Raw genomic sequence first — 14,459 nt, forward strand, 5'->3', positions numbered from 1 at the left:
CTGACAAGTCTTACCAGGTGAACATATTTATACTCTAGTGCTGCTTATTTGCGTGACGGGGAGAAAATAACATTTGTTAGTAAACCATGTGTTAGAAGCTTTACCTTTGTTGTCACATTTAGCCCTTACTACTCCCCATTCTGATGATGATGCTGAGGTTCAGAGCTCAGAAGTCAAATACTCCCCACAAGGAAGGCATGTGAGATTGCAGAGCGCCCTCTAGTGGATGTGAGGCAGAACCCAGCCACCCAAATGTGCGACATCCCTGGTGGTGTCTAGTCCTGGAAACCCTTGTGCCATCTCTGGCAGTGCTGATGTGGCTCTCAGGCCACTCTTCCTTCTGTTTCCTCACTCTTTTCTGTTGGTAAGAGTATGCAAAAAAGGATAAGCTGTCCTATTGTTTGTCCCCTTCAGTTTTGTTTCTGCTCCATCCTGTCCTGTGGGAAATGAATGAAACAGCATGGAAACTCTTTCTGAATAAGGTTTGAGAAGTGGAGAGTGAACAGCTCCCTCAATAAGCTTCTGTGAAAGTTACACTGCCTGAAAAGGCTTCTAGCATCAGAGATAACATGGTGAATGAAATCCATGACAAGACAGAACTCAACACAGTTGAGACTATGACACCCTGGTGGTATCTAGTCCTGGAAACTCTTGTGCCATCTCTGGCAGTAATAAAATATATGTATGTATGTGTGTGTGTGTGTATATATATATATATATATATATATTTTATTAAAACTCTGGGGCTGGGATGCAGCTCACTGGTAGAGCACTTGCCTAGCATGCACGAGGCCCTGGGTTTGATCCTCAGCACTACAAAACAAAAATAAACTAAGGTCTATTGGAGAAAAGGGGTCTCTGTGAATTGACGAAGTATTTCTTCTTAGGATTTACACCTAATGGAATTGTCCTAAAGTAACACTTTACTTCAGAACTTCTGATGCAAATAATAAGGATAAAAATCTGTTAGAGCTTAACCAACATCAAAGAAGAGTGGCTATAATCAATGCTCCTTAGAAAGTTAGGGGAATTTGAACACATTAGTCACAGCTTGTATTGCTGACTTCGTGGGTTTTTTTTTTTTTTTTTTTTTTTTTTTGTGGTGCTGGGGATTGAACCCAGGACCTCACACATGCTATATTAGCTCTCTACCACTGTTCACATCGGGCAAGTTATTTTACCTATTTGAGCCTCAACTTTATTATTTTTAAAATGAGGATAATTCCCATCCATGAGTTAAGAACAGAAGTAACCTGTTCCAAAGAATGCACATGACAAATGAGAAGACAGAGACACTCGGTGAGTTCCCCTCTCTTGGTTAGTCTGAAGTAATGCAACATCATCACAATCGGCACTACTCCACCCTCTACCAATCTCCAGAGACCCAGGCCATCTTGACTCTTGGCTTCACCTGCAGTTCTATATGGAAGGTTTACCAATGCGACCTAGTTGATTACAAAGTACATTTAATTTGTGAGTTTAAACTCGGGTGCCTTGATTTTGGAATTCATGACTACCTTAGGCAGCCCGAGTCCAAAGTCACTTGAAGTTTTTCTCTGCCTCCCTCCCTTCCTTCTTTTCTTTTTGAGACTATGTTGCCTAAGCTGGCCTTGAACTCCTGGGCTCAAGCAATTCTCCTACCTCAGCCTCCTCCAGTTGGGACTACAGGTGCACACCAACTACGCACTGCTTTTGAAATTATGACATTGAAATCTCCTGTCCACCGCTCCATCTCCCCCCGTCCGTCAGGTCATCTTTGCACTCTTGGATCCTGTACAACATTCACACCCCACAGTGACTTAGTGCACACTTTTCACAATGATCTTATTAATCTTTACAACAACCTCATGTGGTCTATACCATTATTCTCCACACTTTACTCACAAAGAAAGTAAAGCCTAGAGAGGTTAAATACCTTGTTCAAGAACACATGATCAGTAGGTAGGGAAGCTGGACCTTGAACCCAGGTAGCACAGCTCTACACAGTGGGACCTTGCTAGCACTGGGTAGACTCTTCAGATCCTCTGCAAGGCTGAACTGACTGAACCCAGTGACACCTCAGCAGTTGCCCTGGCATAATGACTTCTATCTTGTTTTTTAGCTAGAAAAACAGGAAAATAAAGGAAGTCTTCGTGAGAGCGAAACTTTAACTCCTCTTCCATCTCTGCTTCTAATCTTCTGTTCTCCCTCCTACCCACCCTCTTGTTTTTGTTCCTGGCCACATTCTGCTCTCTAACCAAAATTCCCTATGTTCCAGCTGGCATAACACGTGCGACTAGCAAGCAAGACAAGGCAACTCTTTCTTTCCAAAAATATCTTTGGAAATGCTGTGCCAGTCTATGATGGGACCAGGACTGGAAAGGAAAGGAGATGGAGTAGAAAATTGCAACAAAATCATCAAAATGTTGCCATCTGCTGCTTTTGTATTGAGATATTGATTCTGAGATTGGAAACCTCAGGTAATTATAACAGGGTTTCAGGCACCTGGTAGACAATCTTCCTTAGGGATTTTCAATGGACGTTTGTCCCATGTCAATATAAATCAAGTTCCAGATAGTAATTTCCACTTGCACTAAGTCTCTTTCAGATGAAGAAGCCAAAGAAGGCATCCCCCCAGGGCACTGTGATATAGCTTGGAATATTCTTCATGTGACAGAGAACACTAGGACAAGAGACAAAGGAATGTCTTGAAAAAGTTGTCCCTAGTCGCGCCAGTGTCTCTGAGGCTGTGCTGTGACTTGGGACCTGGGGTTTGCTATCCTTACTTTCATTTTGCCTTTGAGGGTAGCTATTTATTAAAACAAGTTGCCCATTGAACAGGTGAATAAAAAATAACAAATCTCTCCCCCATCTTTGGAACAAGAGTTTCCCTAACTCCCTATTACTTGTGGAAGAACTCTGGAGGTATGCAGTACCAAGAGGGAGCCCTTGAAATACAACCGGTGCTGCCTCTCTGCCAGGTGGGAAGCTCTTAACTTCTGTACTCTGCTGATACTTAGAAGACACACAGTTTTTGAAGACTTAGGAGTAAAGGAAAAAAGACTGTAAAATATCCCAATCATTTTAAATAGCGATGAAATTTTGGTGGGGGTACTGGGGATTGAACTCAGGGCACTTGGCCACTGAACTATATCCCCAGACCTATTTTTTTTTTTTTTTTTTTTTTGAGACAGGGTGTCACGGAGTTGCTTAGTGCCTTACTTTTGCTGAGGCTGGCTTTTAACTCTTGATCCTCCTGTCTCAGCCTCCTGAGATGCTGGGATTACAGGTTTGTAATCGTACCTGTCTGTGATTACATTTTGACATGAGGATATTCTGGGGTATATTGGGTTAAAGTATATTATTTAAAATTAATTTCATCTGTTTCTTTTTTACTTTTTAAAAATGTGGCTCACAAGACAATTTTAAATCACTTGTGGCTTTCAACGGTGGCTTGCTTTATATTTCTGTGGAACAGAGCTTTGCTAAAGCGATGCTTTCCGTCATGAATCCACAGTCCCTGACAAACGTTCTCACACCCTCCTGTGGAGAGCCTGTCCTTGAGCATTCAGCTCTACTATCCCTTAGGGAGGGACTCCCCAACTTCTCACCTATTCCCTGCTCTTCCGGGCAAGCCCACCACCACTCCCCCAGCTGATCTCTAAACTCCTGCTCAACACTCCTGGTGTCCTCGTCAACCTGCTCCCATTCCAGTCCTTGGACTGGACTGTGAATTCCAGGACCTAAGGACTGGATTGGTCTTTTCCACTTTCATATCCCTGCCACACAGCATGAGTTTAGTACTAAAGAGGAACTTTGATATATTTATTGGTTTGAAAGAACACATGAGAGAATTCAGCTTCCTTTGTGTGTGGCTATTTCTCTTCCATATCTCCACCATCATTTCAAAAGGTTTACGGCTTGGTATGATCAAGACGGAAGAAATTAAGAGGAAACACTAAAGGTTAATGTGGCTTTAACCCACAGTCATACTTTTTCAGCCACCATCCCTATATATTGAAGATAACTTTCTTTTTAAAGGATACGTGCTATCTAACTGAAAGAAAAGTGTGCTGGAATTGAAAGTGAGCAGGGATTGAAAGGTTTCACCAAAGCAAAAGAAATCAAGAGAAACCGCCCAGGAGGAGCCAGGAGGACCAGAGGGATGGCTTGCTGAGCCTGTGAAGGGCTCTCACGGGACACTGGGCTGCTTGGGACCGAGCACCATCTCCTACCTGCTACTGCATCTGTTGTTTTAATAGTGTCCAGATATTTTCATTTCATTTCATACATTAGATTGTACTTTTTGGCTTTAACCTAGAAAATACCTTTTCTCTTAAAAATAGCTGATTCAAAAATGTACAGGATAGTTTTAAAGAAATGGAGCTTTCAGGAAAAACCAAGGTATGAGGAAATGAGTAACGGTGTGGAAACCATAACAACAAAGCAAAGGTCCCTTCACCCTCAACACACCCACACACTCACACATGCTCACCCTCACACACGGGCATGCTCACATTCACACACTTGCACCACACTCGTCCATCCTACCCACAAATACACACACTTCCAACACTCACATGCACACTGCCATCCTCAGTCACATACACAAGTCTCACACCCTTACACACACATGTTCACACACACACACTCAGTGACACCCTCACCCTCCAATGGATTTGTATTGCACAAACTCATCCCGCTCACATACAAAACTCACATGCATTCACACGTATGCAACACATACACCCAGCCATGCACATCCCCCAAGGGGCTGCATCCCCTCAGCATGAAGTGTTCTCCTCTAATGTAAACATCCTACAAAAACAAAAGGTCATCTCACATGTCCCCTGACGTGAGGAGCGTGCTCTTCGTCACAGGCTTGTGGGGTTTTACTTGGGGCTTCCATTGTGCTTCTCTCTGACATTGCGGGGTGGCCCCTGTGTTTGGTTTCCCAGTGTTGCTCAAAGAAGGAAAACCCCAGCACACTACATCTGTGCTCAGTGAGGGATGACTTGGGCCCACCACAAAGCGTCTAACCTAGCTGTAACATTTTTTTTTCTGGGCTGACATCAGATGACTTCCTTGTGCCTCAGCATCACCTCCTTGAATCCCCAGGCCTATCTGAGTGTGGCATGAGGAACCCCCAGTAGGAAAGGGGGGGCAGGCTGGGCTCACAGAGAGGGACAGTGATTTATGTCTCCTGCAACAGGGCCATGTTACCCCAAGGCCTCTCATTGGAGAACCCTCTTGAAACCTCAGCTTCCACATTTATAAAAATGAGTGTGTGTGTGGTGGGGGGGGGGGGATGGCATCCCTGTGGCTCTAGAGGTCTGTGGTCCAAAGCAAGACTGCTCATCCCAGTTTCTCTAGGCATTGTTTTCATCTCTCCCTCCACAACAGAGTGGCCTGTTGGGGGCCACTGGACAAGCCCAGGATTTGACAGAAAAGGACTTAATCCTATAATGGCCCTGCAAAACCTAGGACTGGATCCAACTTTTTTTTTTTTTTTTTTAATTTAGTTTTTAGTTTTTGGCGGACACAACATCTTTGTTTGTATGTGGTGCTGAGGATCGAACCCGGGCCGCACGCATGCCAGGCGAGCGCGCTATCACTTGAGCCACATCCCCAGCCCATGGATCCAACTTTTTGATGACTACCTCTGGTGTCAATCACAGACACTTCTCGTATTGATCTTTTAGTTTCTAACGTAGGCCAGTTTGAGTCTGGGTCACCCTTCTCAGGCCCACATTCTGGTTACATAAAAGAAAGAATTTTATGATGGTAAGAGGTGCCTATGTGTGTGTGTTGGGGGGGGGCGGGCAGCAGAGACTTTTGTCTGTCCTGACAAAAGTAGAAGTGATATTTACAACAAGAGGAAGGGCAGACTCAAAGGGCACTGAAGACTCTTTGAGTTCCAAGGTCTCTCTAGAAACTAGTGAGGATGAGGACAAGGCCAAAGAGAGTAACTCAGAAGCATTTGCATGTGCACATTTGCTGAGCAGGACTTGTGGTTCACAGGCATTTACTTTGACTTGCCTCTGGTTCGGCTTTCAGACCGCCATGGTGTTGCCCGGTCTGTAGTCTCTGACACCCCAAGAAGCACACAGGCATGCTGTAGTAACACCTGGTTTTACCTTGAAGTCCCTCCCTGCTCTATGTTTCTAACCATTTGTGTCCCCTCATTGATTGACCCCATACTAGTCTTGTTGGCTTTACAGATTCCATTATCATTACTCCCTTTTTGCTGAGAGGAACCCTTGAGTAGAGAAACACGAAATAGGATTCACAAAGTCTCTTTCAGATCACTGTTGAGGACATTTTTTTGGAGGAGAAATTTAGGTGTTAACCAGTTCCTTCCTTGTGAAAATGAAAACCAACAGCCAACAAATTGAGCTATTTTCTACTGCAAATTGTGGCTTCTCTGCATGTCCTGCTTTGAGAATTTTCTTCCTATTAAAAAGCAGATTTATTTTAAAATGAATGTTGAGCTGCAGAGTTAGTTTCAAAGGGAAGAGCTTGATCATGAGTCACTAGGCTATTTTTAGTACACCAGACTGAGAAGGAGAAGGAGAGAGGATGGGGGAGAGGGAGGGAGGGAAAGGGCAAGCTCATTTCTTAAAATTGAAGAAGACTGCAACTCTCAAACCCAATGGAGGACATCATCTTCACCATTGTGACTCTTCTGGTTTCCTGCTCATGGGGTTCATAATTCCAAAACTGTTTGTTTGCCCTTGACTGGAAGAGGTGTAGCGAGAGGGATGTGAGTTTGAGGAATAAAGAGGAGTATACTCACTAGGAGACCTTTTGAGCATGCCTAGCAGTAGCTCAATTCACATAGCATTTTCTTTCAACAAAGAAAATACCATGAAGTAGCCAAGGAGGTCCCAGCCCTGTAGTTTAGTGGGTGACACTGGGCAAGAACTTCCTCTTCTTGAGGCTTGGTTTTCTTATCTGCTAGGTGGATGTTAGCACCTCACAGGGTTTTGTGAGGACTGAATGGACCTGCAATGGTGGCTTCCGGCATTTGGTGAAACTCTCATTCTACCGTAAGGGCTTACTGTGTTCTGGAAGGTGGCTCAATCTATCCCTGTTTTATGTCCATTGAGGAAGTGCTACTTTCTATTCCTATTCATGCTATTTTCTACTACTACACATACTCTGGAGGTAGGGCAGCTTTCTTTACACCCTCTCTCTTTCAATGACTATAGAAAACACATTCCTAAATATCCATACCACAGCTTTCTCTATTTACCAAATCTTGAGTAAAGTTACCATGGTCACTGCTGGACACCCTTATGTAAGGGAGGGGGACAGAGATAACAGTGGTCCACTTTATGTTTTGAACCCAGCCCTTGCTGCTCTGCCACTGTGACTCACTTTTCAAATGGACCTGTTTCTTCCTCTTCCTCTCTCCCCGCTCCTCCCTAATCTCAGGGGAAACAGGATTACCTTTCTTCCTCATCCTAGGCAGAGTTATCTGTCCATGAGTACAACACCCACCATAGGAAGGAAGTAATCCAGACTTGGTTGGTGGATGGTATCAGATCTCAGAAACGACCGTCTCCCAATTAACAAGTGAATTGCAACTCCTAGGAAATGTAGCCTTTGAGTCACCTCTTTAGAAGCCCCCTGTTCTGGCTGGATAGAATCATAGCCTTCTTTTCCCTTTTTCTCCAAACCATGTCCTCATTATTGGACTGACATCGGGGACAAGGAACCAGCTTTGGTAACAAGAGTTAAAAGAGACAGCATAGTTGGGGTGAGAGGGTGGAAATGCCAGGAACGGAAGGACCTTGATCCACTGGAAAGTGGAATGAGGAAAGGCTCAGGTGGCTGGAGGGAGGGCCTGGGCTGGAAGCCCCCTCCTCATCTGGCAGGAAAGAGAACTGCAACAGGGCTCAAAGCCAAGTCTGAGAAAGCGAGCTCCTACACAGGCTTTGAAGCCTCATATCAAAGCCACGACAGAAAAAAAAAGGTATTTTTCTGCCTTGAAAACATATAATCACTCAAATATATAATCTCCTTGAGTTTAAATTTGAAACTGAAAACTTACCTTCCAGAAAAGAGAAATTTGTTGTCTATTGTAGTCCACGGCCTGTTTCATGTACCAGACATCTAAGGTCCCAGTAGGTTCTGATTTGAAAGGGGGGAAAAATGAATTTTCATAAATATTTGCACAATAAAAAAACCTTTAAAGGTCAAGGATTATAGAATAATTTCAATTTCTTTGTAAAACAGTATCTTCTTTTTCTTTCATTGAACAACAAACAAGTATATCTTTGGTCAAAAAGTCAGAAAAAAGGAGGTTACTTTAAAAACAATTTTTTTAAAAAAAGATGAGGGGGAAATTCATTTCTAAGTTTCCCATAATATGTATTAATACGTGTTTCACTGGTATATAAGAATTTAATTTAAAAAACTCAAAGAAAGTATGTGTAGTGATTTTTTTACTGGAATATAGAAAGAGGTCTCAATAGAAAAATAAAGACATAAGGAAAAAGCATTTTTAGATATTGTAATAACACAAATGCAAATGACAAGCCTTATATTTATCTCCAATCCTGACTTATGCTGAAAAACCAGCCTCTACCTCAGAACAAAGCTGTCTAAGGAAGGGGGCGTGACCCTTGTCCTTGGAAAGAGGACATACTTGGAAAGAGGACCCTTGTCCTAGGCACATTCCCACCCTGCTAGTTGTTTATCTACTAATAACAGGAGAGATCTGCTGCGCCAGGTGTCCCTGACTCAGTCAGGCTAGGTGGGGACCCATAGCAATCCCCTAGCAGCCACCAAGATCCTCCCAGTAGTTTATGGTGGTTGATAACATGTTGAGAAACCATGTAATTCAGCACGTACTGTACTCCCCTCATGGCTTAAACCAAGCAGTTCAAACGAATCCCCCTCTTATACTGACCAATCACCCCTACCCAACTTGTTCCCACCAGTGAATGTGCTAATCATGTTTTAGAGTTGTTTTATGATTTTCCTGCAGTGTGTGATGATTAGCTAAGAGATGCTATGATGCATGTGAAATCCCTGCCTTCCCGAAACAGTGTATAAAACTGCTGCAAACCCTGGGCTCGGGGCTTCTCAGTGTCACCAGTTGCTGTGTGCACTCAGAGGACCCAGCTAGCTCGCAATAAACACCTCTTTGCTGCTTACATCGATCTCGGTCTCTGGTGGTCTTTTGGGAGTCCCGAATTCGAGCTTAACAATGCTGTTGTTTAGTTATTTGGTTTTTGATCATTAGACAATGATCTACTTGAAAGGAAGGACTATCTCATTTATCTTAAAATTCCCAGTACGCAGTGAAGTGTTTAGGATGTAACAGTCGCCCAGTAATTGTTAAATGATAAATAAACATGAACAAATTAGGCAATATTATGTATTTGATGCCAAAACAAAGGCTGAACTGACAGAACTGGTGGAAGAAATAACCATCCATCCATAGTGTTACCGCTGTTGGCTGGTGATGAGTCCTTGCTTCCCGAATGTTGAAGAATAACACCAGAGAAGCACGCCAAGGCAAGGTCAGAGTAGAAATTAGAAGTTTATTAAAGGACAGCAGAAAAGACTTCTCCCGGAGGAAGAAGGGGACCCAAGAGGTGGAATCCGTGGAAGGGCTGTTGTCTCCCCTTTTTATAGTTCTTTCAGTGATGGAATGTAGGGGGGAAGGGTTGGGACACAGGTGGGCCAAACAAGTAATCTGGGCAGGAAGGACTTCATTAACACTTCTTTGGGATGGGCTATCTCCAAATCTGCTGGGGGCTGTCTCCTGGGCTTCATTAACATTCCTTTGGGATGGACTTTGGGCCTAGGGCTTTTTTGGAACTTCATTAACATTCCATGAGTTGTCCTGCGTTTCCGGAATCATTCTCAGCATGGCCTCCATTTTAGATTTCACTCGATATTAGATTTACCTAACTACACTGACTACCTAACTTTAAATCTGGCTTCAATAGGATAATGGTCAAATATGATCTAATTTCATTTGAGAAACTCAAGCATACTGGAAAAAAGTGAACGATCAGTTTGTGGGAGGGGGATGGGTAGGTGAAGTAGTTTTATTTCCTCTACTATCATGTTTCTAGATTTGCTTTGATTTGATTTATAGCCAGAAGTGGAATCAATAGAAACAATGACTGAAAATAGGCTTTGGTTGTACCAATCCAACTTCCTTTTATTTCTTTATTTTTTTGGTACTGGGGATGCTTAACTACTGAGCCACATCCCTACTCCTTTTTATATTTTATTTAGAGATAATGTCTCACTGAGTTGCTTAGCTAAATTGCTGATCACAAGCTTCAAACTTGTGATCCTTCTGCTTCAGCCTCCGGAGCCACTGGAATTACAGGCGTGTGCTACTGTGCCAACTTCTTTAACAGTAAAACTTAGGGTGTATTTGATGTGAGGCTACTTTAGGATTCCTTCTGTAGTAGAAAGCTCCATTTAACCAGGTGGAAATTTCTAGAAAATTAAGTTTTACTCTAGATAACAGAAGATAAGCGGCCAAGGAGAGAAGAGCAAAAGGGAAAGGGAGCCTATTTACATCTCCATCTCACATCCTTCCTCTAACAATGGTCCACTTTATGCTTTGAACATAGCCCCTGCAACTTATTTTTAAAATAGACCTGTTTCTTTCTCTTCCTCTCTCCCTACTCCTCCCTAATCTCAGGGGAAACAGGATTACCTTTCTTCCTCATCCTAGGCAGAGTTATCTGTCCTTGAGTACAACACCCACCATGGCACTAGAAGATCTCAGAAATGACTATCTCCCATATTAGCAAGTGAATTACAACTCCAACAGAGAACAGGTGGAATGTAGCCTTTGAATCACCTTTAAAAGTCCCTGTTCCTGCTGATGGCAGAATCATAGCCTTTGGGACAGGAGTCTCCAGTGTTCCTCCTTTGCTAACAAAGCAATAAGCCTTCTTTTTCCTTTTTCTCAAATCCATATCCTCATTATTGGGTTGGCATAGGGGACAAGGACTGAGCTTTCAGTAACATCCCTGCACCCCATGATGCAGGTTGGTGTATTGGTTCACGTGTGAGCTCCAGAGCCAGGCCATCTACGAGCTCTTAAATAAGCACTATGTCCTTCAACCAGTTTCCCCATGTCGGAGTGAGGAAGATAATTCTGTACCTCACATGGGGCTGTCTTGAGAATCTAAATGGAGAGAGCTGGCACATGGTAAGCTCTCAGCAGATTCAGCTTTCGCCATTTTCTTTATTTGAAAACTGAAGTGCTTAAATCTTAAGAAATTTGTTCCAGATCCCAGAACCAATAATCAGAAAAGGGAGGCTTTGAACACAAGACGACTGATCCCACAGTAGTTCACAGCCTTGGCTCTGTATCACGCCGTGGCCTGGCTCCGAGAAAGTTTACAATTTCTCTAGAATCCTCCCACCCCCTTCAGGAGGGCCTGTTTTTGGATATTCTTTGGTCACTTCCTTTTTCTGATTCTTTCATCCTCTTCACTTTTTGTGTTTTCTAAATACCCACCTCTGCTCTTTGCTAAAGACTTTTGGTCCCTCCATCTTCCCATCAGTGATAATATTTACCCCTGTGGTGAGGACTGAGAGGTAAGAAAAGCTTCCACTAACCATCATGAAAACACTCTCAATTCCTCAGGATTATGAAGAGCGTCCCAGAAATCAAACCTGGGCCCTCTTTCTTCTAGTCTAGATGACAAAAGGAAAACATTATAGGCCACTGAAGAAAGGGAGCCCGACCTTGAACACATTACCACCTCCTTAGAGCCAGGTAATGCTCAGGCAGTTCATGCCCACATCTCATCTGATCCTCACACAGCACAGGGGGTGGGAACAAGCACACTGCTGCTCAGCTGAGGACAAGGAGGCTGAGGACAGATGGTTTACAAAAGGCTTAGAAGCTGGGCATGGTGGTACACACCTGTAATCCCAGCAGCCTGGGAGGCTGAGACAGGAGGATTGCAAGTTCAAAGCCAGCCTCAGCAATTTAGCGAGGCCCTGTCTCAATGTTTCAAAATAAAACATAAAACTGACTAGGGATTTGGCTCAGTGATTAAGCATCTCAAAAAGGAAAAAAAAAAAAAAAATTACCTGGTAAATGGCAAAGAGGAGAGTTGAGCCCCCAGCTCTGGCTTCTCCAAAGGTCCCACTGTCCCATGACAGTCCACTATATTGTGCAAAGATATGAACATTCTGCAAACTCGACATCTAGACTTTGACTATGTAATTAGGATTAAGGGTGCTCAGCATCAAATCAGTTGACTTGCTCATAGCAGTAAATGCCTTCATTTCATTACATACTGGTAACAAATTTAAAAGAAATGTTCATTGCCTCATTAAAGATTCCCCATGTAATAGATTATTACAGAGCAAAGAATCAAATTCTAGAATGACACTCTCTTCCCAGAATAAATTGCAGTGAAACTGAAATTTTAAAGGCGCCCACCTGTGGTGTATGCCTCCACAGGAGAGAAATCATTAGTTGAATCTCTCTGAGTTTCAAAGTGTAAAATTTCATGATCAGGGGTGTCAAATCTCTGCTGCTTAAAGCAACATAAGGGCTAATAGTGAGAAGAATCCTTTGACATTCAACTGTCACAAAATCACTTAAAGTTATAACCTCAGTGTTGTCTAACAAAAGACAGAAAAAACTATTACAGACAAGCGAGAAAAAGAAAGTCAAAGGCCAAGGCCATCAAGTGAATTCAACGCAAATGGGTAAAAATGACTAAAAATACAAATATGAGAAATGGAAGTCAGCCTTTCTGAGATGAAACTACCTTCTGTGTAAAGGGGAAAGCAGGAGGACTGAACGAGGAGAAAGCTATCTAAGTGAAAAGAGAGGGGCTCCTGTATTAATCAGGAGACCAGCCCAAGTGGGTAATGACCTTGAGAGTTCATTCCGTAATGCTGAGATTCTAGGATTCTAAGAATCGGTTTAGGTGGTAAGCAAATCAGAGCCAAGCCGCATGCCGCTTTTGAGATTAGCATCCATATCTGAAGTTGAGACCAGTGAAGGGAGCCTGGACACAGGAAACTGGATCACAGGGAGGACAGAAGTCGCTCTGCAGGAATTTCCCAGCCAGGGAAAGTGGAGAGATCAAGAACAATGCGAATGGAGAGGGAACAAAGAGTTTTTTGTCTCATCCTGGTTCAAATCATGCTCAGGGCAGGCAACCCAGAGGTAAGCCATTTATCCTCTTGGTTCCTTGATGTCCACTTTTTGGGATGGGATGACACTCATCTAACATCTAGTTTCTAATACTCAGTTCAATCAGGTCTTCCAGGTACTTGAGTCGACAAGGGTTTAGAAGTAGATCCACACCTTCAGACATTGTTACCTGCTGAGCTGCCTGTGAAGTCTGGAAGATTCCCCCATCTCTCTTGTCTGATGACTTAGCACTGGTTCACTGTCTCCCTTTCTACCTCTTTCCTGTCATTATTCTTGGTGGTTCATTGTGCACATGAGGGCTGTTCCCAAGGGCTGGTATTGTCAGTACCCCGACCTGCCCACTTGCAATCATCTATTTCTCTCAACTCATGACTGCCTCTGGCTTCACTGAGCGAAGGGAAACAATCAGACAGGAATTCCCTCATTTCCTCCACCACAAGAACTTTCAAACTGCCATTAGGGAAACTGAGGCACAAGAATCGCAAGTTCGAGACTAGCCTGGGCAATTTAGTGAGACTCTGCCTCAATAAATAAATAAATAGATAGATAGATAAATAAGTAAATAAATAAATAAATAAGTAAATAAATAAATGAAAAGGGCTGGGATGTAACTCAGTGATAGAGCAGTACATTCTGGGTTAATTTCCCAGAACAACAACAACAAAAAAAAAAAAAAAAAAAAAAAAACGAAAAAGAGAAAACACTTCAAACTTCCCCATCAGCAACCCAACACTCCCACTGTTACAAGGTTGGAGCATCTTACTCCCATCCCCCCATTCCAAATCCTTAACCAGAGCTCTGAATCTCCTCCTCTTGTTTCAATCAAGGACCTCTCTCCTACATCTATTCCCCACTTCCCTGTATCATTCATTCTCCCTGTCTGCTGGGCCCTTATTTTTCCCTTGCAAGTACACTGCATTATCTCTGAGCCTAAAAGCAAAACCAGAATTTCTTTTTTTCTTTTTTAAATTTATTTTAGTTGTAGATGGACACAACACCTTTATTTTATTTTCATGTGGTGCTGAGAATCGAACCCAGTGCCTCACACATGCTAGGTGAGCACTCTACCCCTCAGCAACAACCCCAGCGCAAAACCCAGAATTACTTGCTACCCAATGCTATCTCACATCTCTTCCCTTTCAAAGAACTTTCTGAAAAGAAATGCGAATTGTTGCTTCCTTCATTCCCTCACTTCACATTTGCTCTCACCCCATAATAGCTGAGATTTCTCCGCCATGCTACAGGCACAGCTCCTGGCTGGCCATGTTGCCAAATCTCACAGTCATGTCTTCTGTTATTTCATGGGACTTAG

General features: G+C 43.1%; 1 protein-coding gene across 4 annotated transcripts in view; it reads right to left on the minus strand.

Moving 5' to 3' along the window:
• Il12rb2 (interleukin 12 receptor subunit beta 2) overlaps positions 1–14,459 on the minus strand; it is a 71,676-nt gene that overhangs the window by 38,326 nt on the left and 18,891 nt on the right. For 3 of the 4 annotated variants that reach the window (XM_076862315.2, XM_076862314.2, XM_076862312.2), the window contains exon 7: positions 8,036–8,115. In XM_076862315.2, coding sequence (XP_076718430.2) covers positions 8,036–8,115 — 80 coding nt within the window. Of the gene's footprint in view, positions 1–8,035; positions 8,116–13,977; positions 13,985–14,459 lie in introns of all 4 variants that reach the window. The other variant, XM_076862313.2, reaches the window with a different exon arrangement.

This window comes from Callospermophilus lateralis, chromosome 7 (assembly GCF_048772815.1).
Source record: "Callospermophilus lateralis isolate mCalLat2 chromosome 7, mCalLat2.hap1, whole genome shotgun sequence".
Lineage (NCBI taxonomy): Eukaryota > Metazoa > Chordata > Mammalia > Rodentia > Sciuridae > Callospermophilus > Callospermophilus lateralis.